At 55.3% G+C, this 19,063-nt stretch overlaps 1 protein-coding gene across 4 annotated transcripts in view; it reads right to left on the bottom strand.

Moving 5' to 3' along the window:
* mis18a (MIS18 kinetochore protein A) overlaps positions 1-19,063 on the bottom strand; it is a 42,898-nt gene that overhangs the window by 13,464 nt on the left and 10,371 nt on the right. Inside the window, exons 3-5 of one of the 4 annotated variants that reach the window (XM_055941368.1) lie at positions 13,521-13,643; positions 12,581-12,683; positions 8,195-8,315 (exon numbers count right to left, since the gene is read on the bottom strand). In XM_055941368.1, coding sequence (XP_055797343.1) covers positions 8,238-8,315; positions 12,581-12,683; positions 13,521-13,643 — 304 coding nt within the window. In that variant the 3' untranslated portion in view covers positions 8,195-8,237. Of the gene's footprint in view, positions 1-6,269; positions 8,316-12,580; positions 12,697-13,520; positions 13,644-19,063 lie in introns of those variants that run through there. The other 3 variants (XM_055941367.1, XM_055941369.1, XM_055941370.1) reach the window with 3 other exon arrangements.

Below are 19,063 nucleotides of genomic sequence, written 5' to 3'. Positions count from 1 at the left end.
AGGAGGGGTGACACGAGGAGGGGTGACATGAGGAGGGGAGGGGTGACACGAGGAGAGGGGTGAGGGTGACACGAGGAGAGGGGTGAGGGTGACACGAGGAGAGGGGTGAGGGTGACACGAGGAGAGGGGTGAGGGTGACACGAGGAGAGGGGTGAGGGTGACACGAGGAGAGGGGTGAGGGTGACACGAGGAGAGGGGTGAGGGTGACACGAGGAGAGGGGTGAGGGTGAGACGAGGAGGGGAGGGGTGAGACGAGGAGGGGAGGGGTGACACGAGGAGGGGAGGGGTGACACGAGGAGAGGGGTGAGGGTGACACGAGGAGGGGAGGGGTGACACGAGGAGGGGAGGGGTGACACGAGGAGGGGAGGGGTGACACGAGGAGGGGAGGGGTGACACGAGGAGGGGAGGGGTGACACGAGGAGAGGGGTGAGGGTGACACGAGGAGGGGAGGGGTGACACGAGGAGGGGAGGGGTGACACGAGGAGGGGAGGGGTGACACGAGGAGGGGAGGGGTGACACGGGGAGGAGAGGGGTGACACGGGGAGGAGAGGGGTGACACGGGGAGGAGAGGGGTGACACGGGGAGGAGAGGGGTGACACGGGGAGGAGAGGGGTGACACGGGGAGGAGAGGGGTGACACGGGGAGGAGAGGGGTGACACGGGGAGGAGAGGGGTGACACGGGGAGGAGAGGGGTGACACGGGGAGGAGAGGGGTGACACGGGGAGGAGAGGGGTGACACGGGGAGGAGAGGGGTGACACGGGGAGGAGAGGGGTGACACGGGGAGGAGAGGGGTGACACGGGGAGGAGAGGGGTGACACGGGGAGGAGAGGGGTGACACGGGGAGGAGAGGGGTGACACGGGGAGGAGAGGGGTGACACGGGGAGGAGAGGGGTGACACGGGGAGGAGAGGGGTGACACGGGGAGGAGAGGGGTGACACGGGGAGGAGAGGGGTGACACGGGGAGGAGAGGGGTGACACGGGGAGGAGAGGGGTGACACGGGGAGGAGAGGGGTGACACGGGGAGGAGAGGGGTGACACGGGGAGGAGAGGGGTGACACGGGGAGGAGAGGGGTGACACGGGGAGGAGAGGGGTGACACGGGGAGGAGAGGGGTGACACGGGGAGGAGAGGGGTGACACGGGGAGGAGAGGGGTGACACGGGGAGGAGAGGGGTGACACGGGGAGGAGAGGGGTGACACGGGGAGGAGAGGGGTGACACGGGGAGGAGAGGGGTGACACGGGGAGGAGAGGGGTGACACGGGGAGGAGAGGGGTGACACGGGGAGGAGAGGGGTGACACGGGGAGGAGAGGGGTGACACGGGGAGGAGAGGGGTGACACGGGGAGGAGAGGGGTGACACGGGGAGGAGAGGGGTGACACGGGGAGGAGAGGGGTGACACGGGGAGGAGAGGGGTGACACGGGGAGGAGAGGGGTGACACGGGGAGGAGAGGGGTGACACGGGGAGGAGAGGGGTGACACGGGGAGGAGAGGGGTGACACGGGGAGGAGAGGGGTGACACGGGGAGGAGAGGGGTGACACGGGGAGGAGAGGGGTGACACGGGGAGGAGAGGGGTGACACGGGGAGGAGAGGGGTGACACGGGGAGGAGAGGGGTGACACGGGGAGGGGAGGGGTGACACGGGGAGGGGAGGGGTGACACGGGGAGGGGAGGGGTGACACGGGGAGGAGAGGGGTGACACGGGGAGGAGAGGGGTGACACGGGGAGGAGTGACACGGGGAGGAGAGGGGTGACACGGGGAGGGGTGACACGGGGAGGGGTGACACGGGGAGGAGAGGGGTGACACGGGGAGGGGTGACACGGGGAGGAGTGACACGGGGAGGGGTGACACGGGGAGGAGTGACACGGGGAGGGGTGACACGGGGAGGGGTGACACGGGGAGGAGAGGGGTGACACGGGGAGGAGAGGGGTGACACGGGGAGGAGAGGGGTGACACGGGGAGGAGAGGGGTGACACGGGGAGGGGTGACACGGGGAGGAGTGACACGGGGAGGAGAGGGGTGACACGGGGAGGGGTGACACGGGGAGGAGTGACACGGGGAGGAGAGGGGTGACACGGGGAGGGGTGACACGGGGAGGAGAGGGGTGACACGGGGAGGAGTGACACGGGGAGGAGTGACACGGGGAGGAGAGGGGTGACACGGGGAGGAGTGACACGGGGAGGGGTGACACGGGGAGGGGTGACACGGGGAGGGGTGACACGGGGAGGGGTGACACGGGGAGGGGTGACACGGGGAGGGGTGACACGGGGAGGGGTGACACGGGGAGGGGTGACACGGGGAGGGGTGACACGGGGAGGGGTGACACGGGGAGGGGTGACACGGGGAGGGGTGACACGGGGAGGGGTGACACGGGGAGGGGTGACACGGGGAGGGGTGACACGGGGAGGAGAGGGGTGACACGGGGAGGAGAGGGGTGACACGGGGAGGAGAGGGGTGACACGGGGAGGAGAGGGGTGACACGGGGAGGAGAGGGGTGACACGGGGAGGAGAGGGGTGACACGGGGAGGAGAGGGGTGACACGGGGAGGAGAGGGGTGACACGGGGAGGAGAGGGGTGACACGGGGAGGAGAGGGGTGACACGGGGAGGAGAGGGGTGACACGGGGAGGAGAGGGGTGACACGGGGAGGAGAGGGGTGACACGGGGAGGAGAGGGGTGACACGGGGAGGAGAGGGGTGACACGGGGAGGAGAGGGGTGACACGGGGAGGAGAGGGGTGACACGGGGAGGAGAGGGGTGACACGGGGAGGAGAGGGGTGACACGGGGAGGAGAGGGGTGACACGGGGAGGAGAGGGGTGACACGGGGAGGAGAGGGGTGACACGGGGAGGAGAGGGGTGACACGGGGAGGAGAGGGGTGACACGGGGAGGAGAGGGGTGACACGGGGAGGAGAGGGGTGACATGAGGGGTGACACAGGGAGGAGAGGGGTGACACAGGGAGGAGAGGGGTGACATGAGGAGTGACATGAGGAGGGGTGACACGAGGAGGAGAGGGGTGACACGGGGAGGAGAGGGGTGACACGGGGAGGAGAGGGGTGACACGGGGAGGAGAGGGGTGACACGGGGAGGAGAGGGGTGACACGGGGAGGAGAGGGGTGACACGGGGAGGAGAGGGGTGACACGGGGAGGAGAGGGGTGACACGGGGAGGAGAGGGGTGACACGGGGAGGAGAGGGGTGACACGGGGAGGAGAGGGGTGACACGGGGAGGAGAGGGGTGACACGGGGAGGAGAGGGGTGACACGGGGAGGAGAGGGGTGACACGGGGAGGAGAGGGGTGACACGGGGAGGAGAGGGGTGACACGGGGAGGAGAGGGGTGACACGGGGAGGAGAGGGGTGACACGGGGAGGAGAGGGGTGACACGGGGAGGAGAGGGGTGACACGGGGAGGAGAGGGGTGACACGGGGAGGAGAGGGGTGACATGAGGGGTGACACGGGGAGGAGAGGGGTGACATGAGGGGTGACACGGGGAGGAGAGGAGTGACATGAGGGGTGACACGAGGAGGAGAGGAGTGACATGAGGAGGGGTGACATGAGGAGGAGAGGGGTGACATGAGGAGGGGTGACATGAGGAGGAGAGGGGTGACATGAGGAGGAGAGGGGTGACATGAGGAGGAGAGGGGTGACATGAGGAGGAGAGGGGTGACATGAGGAGGGGAGGGGTGACATGAGGAGGGGAGGGGTGACATGAGGAGGAGAGGGGTGACATGAGGAGGGGAGGGGTGACATGAGGAGGGGAGGGGTGACACGAGGAGGGGAGGGGTGACACGAGGAGGAGAGGGGTGACACGAGGAGGAGAGGGGTGACACGAGGAGGAGAGGGGTGACACGAGGAGGAGAGGGGTGACACGAGGAGGAGAGGGGTGACACGAGGAGGAGAGGGGTGACACGAGGAGGAGAGGGGTGACACGAGGAGGAGAGGGGTGACACGAGGAGGAGAGGGGTGACACGAGGAGGAGAGGGGTGACACGAGGAGGAGAGGGGTGACACGAGGAGGAGAGGGGTGACACGAGGAGGAGAGGGGTGACACGAGGAGGAGAGGGGTGACACGAGGAGGAGAGGGGTGACACGAGGAGGAGAGGGGTGACACGAGGAGGAGAGGGGTGACACGAGGAGGAGAGGGGTGACACGAGGAGGAAAGGGGTGACACGAGGAGGAGAGGGGTGACACGAGGAGGAAAGGGGTGACACGAGGAGGAGAGGGGTGACACGAGGAGGAAAGGGGTGACACGAGGAGGAGAGGGGTGACACGAGGAGGAGAGGGGTGACACGAGGAGGAGAGGGGTGACACGAGGAGGAGAGGGGTGACACGAGGAGGAGAGGGGTGACACGAGGAGGAGAGGGGTGACACGAGGAGGAGAGGGGTGACACGAGGAGGAGAGGGGTGACACGAGGAGGAGAGGGGTGACACGAGGAGGAGAGGGGTGACACGAGGAGGAGAGGGGTGACACGAGGAAGAGAGGGGTGACACGAGGAGGAGAGGGGTGACACGAGGAGGAGAGGGGTGACACGAGGAAGAGAGGGGTGACACGGGGAGGAGAGGGGTGACACGGGGAGGAGAGGGGTGACACGGGGAGGAGAGGGGTGACACGGGGAGGAGAGGGGTGACACGGGGAGGAGAGGGGTGACACGGGGAGGAGAGGGGTGACACGGGGAGGAGAGGGGTGACACGGGGAGGAGAGGGGTGACACGGGGAGGAGAGGGGTGACACGGGGAGGAGAGGGGTGACACGGGGAGGAGAGGGGTGACACGGGGAGGAGAGGGGTGACACGGGGAGGAGAGGGGTGACACGGGGAGGAGAGGGGTGACACGGGGAGGAGAGGGGTGACACGGGGAGGAGAGGGGTGACACGGGGAGGAGAGGGGTGACACGGGGAGGAGAGGGGTGACACGGGGAGGAGAGGGGTGACACGGGGAGGAGAGGGGTGACACGGGGAGGAGAGGGGTGACATGAGGGGTGACACAGGGAGGAGAGGGGTGAGGGTGACATGAGGAGGAGAGGGGTGAGGGTGACATGAGGAGGGGAGGGGTGACATGAGGAGGAGAGGGGTGCCATGAGGAGGAGAGGGGTGCCATGAGGAGGAGAGGGGTGCCATGAGGAGGAGAGGGGTGACATGAGGAGGAGAGGGGTGACATGAGGAGGAGAGGGGTGACACGAGGAGGAGAGGGGTGACACGGGGAGGAGAGGGGTGACACGGGGAGGAGAGGGGTGACACGGGGAGGAGAGGGGTGACACGGGGAGGAGAGGGGTGACATGAGGGGTGACACGGGGAGGAGAGGGGTGACATGAGGAGGGGTGACACGAGGAGGGGTGACACGAGGAGGAGAGGGGTGACACGAGGAGGAGAGGGGTGACATGAGGAGGAGAGTGAGGGTGACATGAGGAGGAGAGTGAGGGTGACATGAGGAGGAGAGTGAGGGTGACATGAGGAGGAGAGTGAGGGTGACATGAGGAGGAGAGTGAGGGTGACATGAGGAGGAGAGGGGTGACATGAGGAGGAGAGGGGTGACATGAGGAGGAGAGGGGTGACATGAGGAGGAGAGGGGTGCCATGAGGAGGAGAGGGGTGCCATGAGGAGGAGAGGGGTGCCATGAGGAGGAGAGGGGTGCCATGAGGAGGAGAGGGTTGCCATGAGGAGGAGAGGGGTGACATGAGGAGGAGAGGGGTGACACGAGGAGGGGTGACACGAGGAGAAGTGACACGAGGAGGGGTGACACGAGGAGGGGTGACACGAGGAGGGGTGACACGAGGAGGGGTGACACGAGGAGGGGTGACACGAGGAGGGGTGACACGAGGAGGGGTGACATGAGGAGGGGTGACATGAGGAGGGGTGACATGAGGAGGGGTGATATGAGGAGGGGTGACATGAGGAGGGGTGACATGAGGAGGGGTGACATGAGGGGTGACATGAGGAGGGGTGAGGGTGACATGGAGGGGAGGGGTGACATAAGGAGGGGAGGGGTGACATGAGGAGGAGAGGGGTGAGGGAACATGAGGGGAGGGGTGAGGGAACATGAGGGGAGGGGTGAGGGTGGAATGAGGGGAGGGGTGAGGGTGACATGAGGAGGTCAGCTCCGGGGGCTGTGGTGTAGGGAGGCACATTAGACTGTTGTTGGTAAATAAACAGCAAACATGTAAACAACAACACCAGACGACCCTGGCTGCCTGACTCTCGCCGACCCGCTTGCTTCTGTCCCTGAGGAACTGCTTTCTAATGTCAACTATTTAAAAAAACAAATACCAAAAACAAAAGGAATCATGTTTTATATAACTTTATTTATTTATATAAATCAATTTGAACAACAAATAACTGATAAAAGTGGAAAATAATAGTAAAATCATAGCTTGAATGATGTCTGAATTGAAGGCCTGGTTCCCCCAGACACAAGCCTAGTGCAGCGGGGGGATATGAAGGCCTGGTTCCCCCAGACACAAGCCTAGTGCAGCGGGGGGATATGAAGGCCCGGTTCCCCCAGACACAAGCCTAGTGCAGCGGGGGGATATGAAGGCCCGGTTCCCCCAGACACAAGCCTAGTGCAGCGGGGGGATATGAAGGCCCGGTTCCCCCAGACACAAGCCTAGTGCAGCGGGGGGATATGAAGGCCTGGTTCCCCCAGACACAAGCCTAGTGCAGCGGGGGGATATGAAGGCCTGGTTCCCCCAGACACAAGCCTAGTGCAGCGGGGGGATATGAAGGCCTGGTTCCCCCAGACACAAGCCTAGTCCAGCGGGGGGATATGAAGGCCTGGTTCCCCCAGACACAAGCCTAGTGGGGGATATGAAGGCCTGGTTCCCCCAGACACAAGCCTAGTGCAGCGGGGGGATATGAAGGCCTGGTTCCCCCAGACACAAGCCTAGTGCAGCGGGGGGATATGAAGGCCCGGTTCCCCCAGACACAAGCCTAGTCCAGCGGGGGGATATGAAGGCCTGGTTCCCCCAGACACAAGCCTAGTGCAGCGGGGGGATATGAAGGCCCGGTTCCCCCAGACACAAGCCTAGTGCAGCGGGGGGATATGAAGGCCTGGTTCCCCCAGACACAAGCCTAGTCCAGCGGGGGGATATGAAGGCCTGGTTCCCCCAGACACAAGCCTAGTGCAGCGGGGGGATATGAAGGCCTGGTTCCCCCAGACACAAGCCTAGTGCAGCGGGGGGATATGAAGGCCCGGTTCCCCCAGACACAAGCCTAGTCCAGCGGGGGGATATGAAGGCCCGGTTTCCCCAGACACAAGCCTAGTCCAGCGGGGGGATATGAAGGCCCGGTTTCCCCAGACACAAGCCTAGTGGGGGATATGAAGGCCTGGTTTCACCAGACACAAGCCTAGCGGGGATATGAAGGCCCGGTTCCCCCAGACACAAGCCTAGGCTAGCGGGGAATACTACAAAGCAGGATCAAGGAGTTAGCCAGCTATTTATGATGGAATTAGGTTCAACATTTTGGGGCAGTTTCTCGAACACAGACTAAACCTAGTCCAGTACTAAAAAATAACAGAAAATGCTTTTTATTCCAGGACTAGATTAACTCTGTGTCCTGGAACCTGCCATGTTGAATATAATTCCATCATAAACAAAGAGAATGGAACCATCTCTTTAAGACAACAGGATATGTTTTGACTTATGAATGTTTTGTTTAGAGTCACATGATCTATGAGAACAGTTCACAGTATCCAAACTATGAGTTCTAACACACAGAACAGTTCAGAGTATCCAATCTATGAGTTCTAACACACAGAACAGTTCACAGTATCCAATCTATGTGTTCTAACACACAGAACAGTTCAGAGTATCCAAACTATGTGTTCTAACACACAGAACAGTCTCAACATGACATAAACCACTTGGAGGGAACAATGCCTTCATCACAAATGGCATCCTATTTCAATAATTAACCCAATAGGGCTCTGGTCTAAAGTAGTGCACTATATAGGGACTAGGGTGCCATAGGGCTCTGGTCTAAAGTAGTGCACTATATAGGGAATAGGGTGCCATTTAATGTGCTAGAGGTGTTTAATCCTTGTGGAACAAACAGGTTGTGGCTGATTGTACCCCTTCAGAACTAACAAAGGGCGGGAGAGGAGTAACGGGTGAGAAGGTGAAGCGTCGGGGGGGGCAAAGTGGGATTGAGGTAGAAATGGGGGGGTGGGGGGGGTTGAGTTCCTTAGTCCTGTGTGTATGAGACCTCACCGGGTCCCCCCCATGACGTAGTGTGGTCCGCCACGATGCATCATCACATCTGACTTCTACTCTGCTGGTCACCCTCCAGCACCAACAACCTCTGCCCCATAGACAGAGTCACTGCCTTAATCTAGAGAGGGGAGGGAGGGAAGAGGAGGGAGGGAGGAGAGAAGGGAGGGAGGAGGGGAGGGAGGGGACAGAGGAGAGAAGGGAGGGGGAGGGGAGGGAGGGGACAGAGGAGAGAAGGGAGGGAGGAGGGGAGGGAGGGGACAGAGGAGAGAAGGGAGGGAGGAGGGGAGGGAGGGGACAGAGGAGAGAAGGAAGAGGAGAGAAGGGAGGGATGAGGAGAGGAGAGAAGGGAGGAGAGAAGGAAGGGAAGAGGAGAGGAGAGAAGGGAGGGAGGAGGGGAGGGAGGGGACAGAGGAGAGAAGGGAGGGAAGAGGAGAGGAGAGAAGGGAGGGAAGAGGAGAGAAGAGAAGGAAGGGAGGAGGGGAGGGAGGGGACAGAGGAGAGGAGAGAAGGAAGGGAAGAGGAGAGGAGGGAGGGGGAGCAGAGGAGGGAGGGGGAGCAGAGGAGGGAGGGAGGAGGGAGGGAGGAGGGGGGACAGAGGAGGAGAGGAGGAAGAGAGGAGAGAAGGGAGTGAGGAAGAGAGGAGAGAAGGGAGTGAGGAAGAGAGGAGAGAAGGGAGTGAGGAAGAGAGGAGAGAAGGGAGTGAGGAAGAGAGGAGAGAAGGGAGTGAGGAAGAGAGGAGAGAAGGGAGTGAGGAAGAGAGGAGAGAAGGGAGTGAGGAAGAGAGGAGAGAAGGGAGTGAGGAAGAGAGGAGAGAAGGGAGTGAGGAAGAGAGGAGAGAAGGGAGTGAGGAAGAGAGGAGAGAAGGGAGTGAGGAAGAGAGGAGAGAAGGGAGTGAGGAAGAGAGGAGAGGAGAGAAGGGAGTGAGGAGAGGAGGAGAGGAGAGAAGGGAGGGAGGAGAGGAGGAGAGGAGAGAAGGGAGGGAGGAAGAGAGAAGAGTGAGGAAGAGAGGGAGGGAGGGAGCAGAGGGGGGACAGAGGAGGAGAGAAGGGAGGAGAGACAGATGGGGATAGAGAACGGAGGGAGAGAAGGAGAGGATGAGAAGTCGTTAAATTTACAAGGTTGAAAAACTCAAACATGGTCTCAATGCCTCTCAGACAGAATACAGAATACATTAAGTGTGTGAGTAAAGGCATCAGCATGTTACAGCTCAGCGGGCGTCTTGTCTAACGAGTGGGTTCGCATTAAAACACCCGCGCTTGAAAAAATAGGAAATAGTACTGTTTCTCCATTTTGAGACGACGTAGTCGATAAACACTTCCTCAAAATATAATTAAATCCAAGATCCTGTAATTCGAGAAAAATCGGTCATTAATTGACATTTTTGCTGAAGAGATCTTAGGTCACAATTTGACATCGAAACTAAGATAGCTGGTGCAGTATTATTCTATGAAAGAGTTCAACGAGATGACTTGTTTTCATGCAAAGACTTGATTGAAGAATCCCCACTGTTGACCAATCACTGACGAAGGGGCCTCGGCTTCCGAACTTCCATTTGCCTCCAGAACAAAATGTGTGTCAAAAACAGCAGACAAAACCCACCTAACCTAGAGTCCAAAACCCACCTAACCTAGAGTCCAAAACCCACCTAACCTAGAGTCCAAAACCCACCTAGAGAGTCCAAAACCCACCTAGAGAGTCCAAAACCCACCTAGAGAGTCCAAAACCCACCTAATGTCATAATATATGCACAAACGCTACCGAACTGTATCAGCTGGGAAGCATGAGGACGCCTTAAGTCAGACCCCCCCCCCCCCCCCCCCCCCCCCCCACACAGAGAGAATACATTAAGAAACTAAGTGTCAGAGACAGACAGAGCGAGACAGAGAGAGACTGAAATAAACAGAAAAGGACATTCTATTGTTCCTGCTGGTACAGTATAGAGGAGTGTCTGGCAGCCCTGAGCAACACCACCATCTAGTGTGTGTTTTATCCAAGACAAACACAAGTACCAAGCAGACAAAGAACAAGAGTACCAGTGTGCCATCTCCTCCTCTATCAACCTCGCGTCGAGGATTGGCTTGTCAATAACATCGTCTCCAGCCTATGAGCTTGGGATCTCCACAGTGACCCTAGAATATTCTATAGGAGTGACGTACTAAGCAAAGTATTTTGGTCATTTCATTTTAGCGAATCACACGACTGTGAGGCACGGGGAAGGTTAGGAGGAAGGTTACTATGTCCCGGTCTCTCTATTGGCTAACGAAGACCCAGTTTAACATGTTACTATGTCCCGGTCTCTCTCTATTGGCTAACGAAGACCCAGTTTAACATGTTACTATGTCCCGGTCTCTCTATTGGCTAACGAAGACCCAGTTTAACATGTTACTATGTCCCGGTCTCTCTATTGGCTAACGAAGACCCAGTTTAACATGTTACTATGTCCCGGTCTCTCTATTGGCTAACGAAGACCCAGTTTAACATGTTACTATGTCCCGGTCTCTCTCTATTGGCAAACGAAGACCCAGTTTAACATGTTACTATGTCCCGGTCTCTCTCTATTGGCTAACGAAGACCCAGTTTAACATGTTACTATGTCCCGGTCTCTCTATTGGCTAACGAAGACCCAGTTTAACATGTTACTATGTCCCGGTCTCTCTCTATTGGCTAACGAAGCCCCAGTTTAACATGTTACTATGTCCCGGTCTCTCTATTGGCTAACGAAGACCCAGTTTAACATGTTACTATGTCCCGGTCTCTCTATTGGCTAACGAAGACCCAGTTTAACATGTTACTATGTCCCGGTCTCTCTATTGGCTAACGAAGACCCAGTTTAACATGTTACTATGTCCCGGTCTCTCTATTGGCTAACGAAGACCCAGTTTAACATGTTACTATGTCCCGGTCTCTCTATTGGCTAACGAAGACCCAGTTTAACATGTTACTATGTCCCGGTCTCTCTCTATTGGCTAACGAAGCCCCAGTTTAACATGTTACTATGTCCCGGTCTCTCTATTGGCTAACGAAGACCCAGTTTAACATGTTACTATGTCCCGGTCTCTCTCTATTGGCTAACGAAGACCCAGTTTAACATGTTACTATGTCCCGGTCTCTCTATTGGCTAACGAAGACCCAGTTTAACATGTTACTATGTCCCGGTCTCTCTCTATTGGCTAACGAAGACCCAGTTTAACATGTTACTATGTCCCGGTCTCTCTCTATTGGCTAACGAAGACCCAGTTTAACATGTTACTATGTCCCGGTCTCTCTATTGGCTAACGAAGACCCAGTTTAACATGTTACTATGTCCCGGTCTCTCTCTATTGGCTAACGAAGACCCAGTTTAACATGTTACTATGTCCCGGTCTCTCTCTATTGGCTAACGAAGACCCAGTTTAACATGTTACTATGTCCCGGTCTCTCTCTATTGGCTAACGAAGCCCCAGTTTAACATGTTACTATGTCCCGGGTCTCTCTATTGGCTAACGAAGACCCAGTTTAACATGTTACTATGTCCCGGTCTCTCTCTATTGGCTAACGAAGACCCAGTTTAACATGTTACTATGTCCCGGTCTCTCTCTATTGGCTAACGAAGACCCAGTTTAACATGTTACTATGTCCCGGTCTCTCTCTATTGGCTAACGAAGACCCAGTTTAACATGTTACTATGTCCCGGTCTCTCTATTGGCTAACGAAGACCCAGTTTAACATGTTACTATGTCCCGGTCTCTCTATTGGCTAACGAAGACCCAGTTTAACATGTTACTATGTCCCGGTCTCTCTATTGGCTAACGAAGACCCAGTTTAACATGTTACTATGTCCCGGTCTCTCTCTATTGGCTAACGAAGACCCAGTTTAACATGTTACTATGTCCCGGTCTCTCTATTGGCTAACGAAGACCCAGTTTAACATGTTACTATGTCCCGGTCTCTCTATTGGCTAACGAAGACCCAGTTTAACATGTTACTATGTCCCGGTCTCTCTATTGGCTAACGAAGACCCAGTTTAACATGTTACTATGTCCCGGTCTCTCTCTATTGGCTAACGAAGACCCAGTTTAACATGAATCTCCACCAAACGATTTGATGTTCACCTGACACCATCTTCTCATCAATGGGGCACAACTCTGATATGACGTTTTACTTCAAAATAAATGTCTGGTATGCTAGGCCTTTACTAAAAAGGTGTGGCTTGACATGGGTGGGTGTTTTGAGAGGCGTGGTTTGACGTGGGTGTGTCTTAACCAATAATCTACTCCCATGAGATCATTGCAAGTAATACCTTCAACAAACATACATGATCGAGCCCTGATTAACAGTAGTGCACTAAATAGGGAATAGGGAGCCAATTGGGCAGCATGACAGTTAAAGGAGTGTTCGGGTTACCTCATCCAGTTGTCTCTCTACAGCCTGTCTGTACTCCAGAGTGACCGGCTGCAGCTTGGGGCTCACCGCTGCCACCTGCTGACTGGAAGACCCCAGGACATAGCTGAAAAGACAAACTATTGTCTGGTAATCATCCTAAAATATTTTAGCAGGGCTGTTACTACTAGCAACATGATTTGGCATCTTGATTGTCAGAGATGGTGTGTGATGACGTCGGTGTGAGAGATTTGATTTGGCATAGGGTGTCAGAGATGGTGTGTGATGACGTCGGTGTGAGAGATTTGATTTGGCATAGGGTGTCAGAGATGGTGTGTGATGACGTCGGTGTGAGAGATTTGATTTGGCATAGGGTGTCAGAGATGGTGTGTGATGACGTCGGTGTGAGAGATTTGATTTGGCATAGGGTGTCAGAGATGGTGTGTGATGACGTCGGTGAGAGAGATTTGATTTGGCATAGGGTGTCAGAGATGGTGTGTGATGACGTCGGTGAGAGAGATTTGATTTGGCATAGGGTGTCAGAGATGGTGTGTGATGACGTCGGTGTGAGAGATTTGATTTGGCATAGGGTGTCAGAGATGGTGTGTGATGACGTCGGTGAGAGAGATTTGATTTGGCATAGGGTGTCAGAGATGGTGTGTGATGACGTCGGTGAGAGAGATCACACTAGATAAATATTTCCACACAGACCTACAAAGAATTTGAAAAATTAAAAACATTGATAAACTCTCATTTCTGTCAGGTGAAATACCAATCACAGCAGCAAGATTTGTGGCCCGTTGCCATGAAAACAGGGCAAGCAGTGCTGCATAAATGTAAAAAAAAAAAAACACCAATATTTAACTGTTTATTTTAAAATTCCCCCACACAATTAGTACTACGACTATTTCAGTCACCGGTTCAAGTCCTGCTCAGACTGCCCCCATATCGCTACATGGCTCACCTCTCTATGGCAGCCACATCGAGGCAGAACAGGGATCTGATGTAGTCCAGTTTCCTGGGTGTAGAGATGTAGACCAGGCCTAGCAGAGAGCTGCAGCCACAGCAGGTCAGGTGGACTATCAGGCTGTAACAGGAGGAATAACAACAGGTCAGGTGGACTATCAGGCTGTAACAGGGGAATAACAACAGGTCAGGTGGACTATCAGGCTGTAACAGGAGGAATAACAACAGGTCAGGTGGACTATCAGGCTGTAACAGGGGAATAACAACAGGTCAGGTGGAGAGGAGAGGAGAGGAGAGAAGGAAGGGAAGAGGAGAGGAGAGAAGGGAGGGAAGAGGAGAGGAGAGAAGGAAGGGAGGGAGGAGAGAAGGAAGGGAGGGAGGAGGGGAGGAGAAGGAAGGGAAGAGGAGAGGAGAAGGAAGGGAAGAGGAGAGGAGAGAAGGGAGGGAAGAGGAGAGAAGGGAGGGAAGGGAAGAGGAGAGGAGAAGGAAGGGAAGAGGAGAGGAGAGAAGGGAGGGAGGAAGAGAGGAGAGAAGGAAGGGAAGGGAAGAGGAGAGGAGAGAAGGGAGGGAGGAGGGGAGGAGAGAAGGGAGGGAAGAGGAGAGAAGGGAGGGAAGGGAAGAGGAGAGGAGAAGGAAGGGAAGAGGAGAGGAGAGAAGGGAGGGAGGAAGAGAGGAGAGAAGGAAGGGAAGGGAAGAGGAGAGGAGAGAAGGGAAGAGGAGAGGAGAGAAGGGAGGGAAGAGGAGAGGAGAGAAGGGAGGGAGGAGGGGAGGAGAGAAGGGAGGGAAGAGGAGAGAAGGGAGGGAAGGGAAGAGGAGAGGAGAAGGAAGGGAAGAGGAGAGGAGAGAAGGGAGGGAGGAAGAGAGGAGAGAAGGAAGGGAAGGGAAGAGGAGAGGAGAGAAGGGAAGAGGAGAGGAGGGAGGGAAGAGGAGAGGAGAGAAGGGAGGGAAGAGGAGAGGAGAAGGAAGGGAAGAGGAGAGGAGAGAAGGGAGGGAGGAAGAGAGGAGAGAAGGAAGGGAAGGGAAGAGGAGAGAAGGGAGGGAAGAGGAGAGGAGAGAAGGGAGGGGGAGCAGAGGAGGAGAGGAGGAAGGGAGGGAGGGGGAGGGAGGAAGGGAGGGAGGGGGAGCAGAGGAGGGAGGGAAGAGGAGAGGAGAGAAGGAAGGGAAGAGGAGAGGAGAGAAGGGAAGAGGAGAGAAGGGAGGGGGAGCAGAGGAGGAGAGGAGGAAGGGAGGGAGGGGGAGGGAGGAAGGGAGGGAGGGGGAGAGAGGAAGAGAGGAGAGGAAGAGAGGAGAGAAGGGAGTGAGTGAGGAAGAGAGGAGAGAAGGGAGTGAGTGAGGAAGAGAGGAGAGAAGGGAGTGAGTGAGGAAGAGAGGAGAGAAGGGAGTGAGTGAGGAAGAGAGGAGAGAAGGGAGTGAGTGAGGAAGAGAGGAGAGAAGGGAGGGAGTGAGGAAGAGAGGAGAGAAGGGAGGGAGTGAGGAAGAGAGGAGAGAAGGGAGGGAGTGAGGAAGAGAGGAGAGAAGGGAGGGAGTGAGGAAGAGAGGAGAGAAGGGAGGGAGTGAGGAAGAGAGGAGAGAAGGGAGGGAGTGAGGAAGAGAGGAGAGAAGGGAGTGAGGAAGAGAGGAGAGAAGGGAGTGAGGAAGAGAGGAGAGAAGGGAGTGAGGAAGAGAGGAGAGAAGGGAGTGAGGAAGAGAGGAGAGAAGGGAGTGAGGAAGAGAGGAGAGAAGGGAGTGAGGAAGAGAGGAGAGAAGGGAGTGAGGAAGAGAGGAGAGAAGGGAGTGAGGAAGAGAGGAGAGAAGGGAGTGAGGAAGAGAGGAGAGAAGGGAGTGAGGAAGAGAGGAGAGAAGGGAGTGAGGAAGAGAGGAGAGAAGGGAGTGAGGAAGAGAGGAGAGAAGGGAGTGAGGAAGAGAGGAGAGAAGGGAGTGAGGAAGAGAGGAGAGAAGGGAGTGAGGAAGAGAGGAGAGAAGGGAGTGAGGAAGAGAGGAGAGAAGGGAGTGAGGAAGAGAGGAGAGAAGGGAGTGAGGAAGAGAGGAGAGAAGGGAGTGAGGAAGAGAGGAGAGAAGGGAGTGAGGAAGAGAGGAGAGAAGGGAGTGAGGAAGAGAGGAGAGAAGGGAGTGAGGAAGAGAGGAGAGAAGGGAGTGAGGAAGAGAGGAGAGAAGGGAGTGAGGAAGAGAGGAGAGAAGGGAGTGAGGAAGAGAGGAGAGAAGGGAGTGAGGAAGAGAGGAGAGAAGGGAGTGAGGAAGAGGCTGTAACAGGGGGAATAACAACAGGTGGACTATCAGGCTGTAACAGGGGGAATAACAACAGGTGGACTATCAGGCTGTAACAGGGGGAATAACAACAGGTGGACTATCAGGCTGTAACAGGGGGAATAACAACAGGTGGACTATCAGGCTGTAACAGGGGAATAACAACAGGTGGACTATCAGGCTGTAACAGGGGGAATAACAACAGGTGGACTATCAGGCTGTAACAGGGGAATAACAACAGGTGGACTATCAGGCTGTAACAGGGGGAATAACAACAGGTGGACTATCAGGCTGTAACAGGGGAATAACAACAGGTGGACTATCAGGCTGTAACAGGGGGAATAACAACAGGTGGACTATCAGGCTGTAACAGGGGGAATAACAACAGGTCAGGTGGACTATCAGGCTGTAACAGGGGGAATAACAACAGGTGGACTATCAGGCTGTAACAGGGGGAATAACAACAGGTGGACTATCAGGCTGTAACAGGGGGAATAACAACAGGTGGACTATCAGGCTGTAACAGGGGAATAACAACAGGTGGACTATCAGGCTGTAACAGGGGGAATAACAACAGGTGGACTATCAGGCTGTAACAGGGGAATAACAACAGGTCAGGTGGACTATCAGGCTGTAACAGGGGGAATAACAACAGGTGGACTATCAGGCTGTAACAGGGGGAATAACAACAGGTGGACTATCAGGCTGTAACAGGAGGAATAACAACAGGTCAGGTGGACTATCAGGCTGTAACAGGGGGAATAACAACAGGTGGACTATCAGGCTGTAACAGGGGGAATAACAACAGGTGGACTATCAGGCTGTAACAGGGGGAATAACAACAGGTGGACTATCAGGCTGTAACAGGGGGATAACAACAGGTGGACTATCAGGCTGTAACAGGGGGAATAACAACAGGTCAGGTGGACTATCAGGCTGTAACAGGGGAATAACAACAGGTGGACTATCAGGCTGTAACAGGGGGAATAACAACAGGTGGACTATCAGGCTGTAACAGGAGGAATAACAACAGGTGGACTATCAGGCTGTAACAGGGGGAATAACAACAGGTGGACTATCAGGCTGTAACAGGGGAATAACAACAGGTGGACTATCAGGCTGTAACAGGGGGAATAACAACAGGTGGACTATCAGGCTGTAACAGGGGAATAACAACAGGTCAGGTGGACTATCAGGCTGTAACAGGGGGAATAACAACAGGTGGACTATCAGGCTGTAACAGGGGGAATAACAACAGGTGGACTATCAGGCTGTAACAGGAGGAATAACAACAGGTCAGGTGGACTATCAGGCTGTAACAGGGGGAATAACAACAGGTGGACTATCAGGCTGTAACAGGGGGAATAACAACAGGTGGACTATCAGGCTGTAACAGGGGAATAACAACAGGTGGACTATCAGGCTGTAACAGGGGGAATAACAACAGGTCAGGTGGACTATCAGGCTGTAACAGGGGGAATAACAACAGGTGGACTATCAGGCTGTAACAGGGGGAATAACAACAGGTGGACTATCAGGCTGTAACAGGGGGAATAACAACAGGTGGACTATCAGGCTGTAACAGGGGGAATAACAACAGGTGGACTATCAGGCTGTAACAGGGGGAATAACAACAGGTGGACTATCAGGCTGTAACAGGGGGAATAACAACAGGTGGACTATCAGGCTGTAACAGGGGGAATAACAACAGGTGGACTATCAGGCTGTAACAGGGGGAATAACAACAGGTGGACTATCAGGCTGTAACAGGGGGAATAACAACAGGTGGACTATCAGGCTGTAACAGGGGGAATAACAACAGGTGGACTATCAGGCTGTAACAGGGGAATAACAACAGGTGGACTATCAGGCTGTAACAGGGGGAATAACAACAGGTGGACTATCAGGCTGTAACAGGGGAATAACAACAGGTCAGGTGGACTATCAGGCTGTAACAGGGGGAATAACAACAGGTGGACTATCAGGCTGTAACAGGGGGAATAACAACAGGTGGACTATCAGGCTGTAACAGGAGGAATAACAACAGGTCAGGTGGACTATCAGGCTGTAACAGGGGGAATAACAACAGGTGGACTATCAGGCTGTAACAGGGGGAATAACAACAGGTGGACTATCAGGCTGTAACAGGGGGAATAACAACAGGTGGACTATCAGGCTGTAACAGGGGGATAACAACAGGTGGACTATCAGGCTGTAACAGGGGGAATAACAACAGGTCAGGTGGACTATCAGGCTGTAACAGGGGAATAACAACAGGTGGACTATCAGGCTGTAACAGGGGGAATAACAACAGGTGGACTATCAGGCTGTAACAGGAGGAATAACAACAGGTGGACTATCAGGCTGTAACAGGGGGAATAACAACAGGTGGACTATCAGGCTGTAACAGGGGAATAACAACAGGTGGACTATCAGGCTGTAACAGGAGGAATAACAACAGGTTAGATGGACTATCAGGCTGTAACAGGGGAATAACAACAGGTGGACTATCAGGCTGTAACAGGGGGAATAACAACAGGTGGACTATCAGGCTGTAACAGGGGGAATAACAACAGGTGGACTATCAGGCTGTAACAGGAGGAATAACAACAGGTCAGATGGACTATCAGGCTGTAACAGGGGAATAACAACAGGTGGACTATCAGGCTGTAACAGGGGGAATAACAACAGGTGGACTATCAGGCTGTAACAGGGGAATAACAACAGGTGGACTATCAGGCTGTAACAGGGGAATAACAACAGGTGGACTATCAGGCTGTAACAGGGGGAATAACAACAGGTGGACTATCAGGCTGTAACAGGGGAATAACAACAGGTGGACTATCAGGCTGTAACAGGGGAATAACAACAGGTGGACTATCAGGCTGTAACAGGGGGAATAACAACAGGTGGACTATCAGGCTGTAACAGGGGGAATAACAACAGGTGGACTATCAGGCTGTAACAGGGGAATAACAACAGGTGGACTATCAGGCTGTAACAAGGGGAATAACAACAGGTGGACTATCAGGCTGTAACAGGAGGAATAACAACAGGTCAGATGGACTATCAGGCTGTAACAGGGGAATAACAACAGGTGGACTATCAGGCTGTAACAGGGGGAATAACAACAGGTGGACTATCAGGCTGTAACAGGGGAATAACAACAGGTGGACTATCAGGCTGTAACAGGGGAATAACAACAGGTGGACTATCAGGCTGTAACAGGGGGAATAACAACAGGTGGACTATCAGGCTGTAACAGGGGAATAACAACAGGTGGACTATCAGGCTGTA

This window comes from Salvelinus fontinalis, chromosome 13 (assembly GCF_029448725.1).
Source record: "Salvelinus fontinalis isolate EN_2023a chromosome 13, ASM2944872v1, whole genome shotgun sequence".
NCBI lineage: Eukaryota > Metazoa > Chordata > Actinopteri > Salmoniformes > Salmonidae > Salvelinus > Salvelinus fontinalis.
The sequence above is the reverse complement of the archived record's forward strand: the minus strand, read 5'-3'. Positions and strand labels throughout refer to the sequence as shown.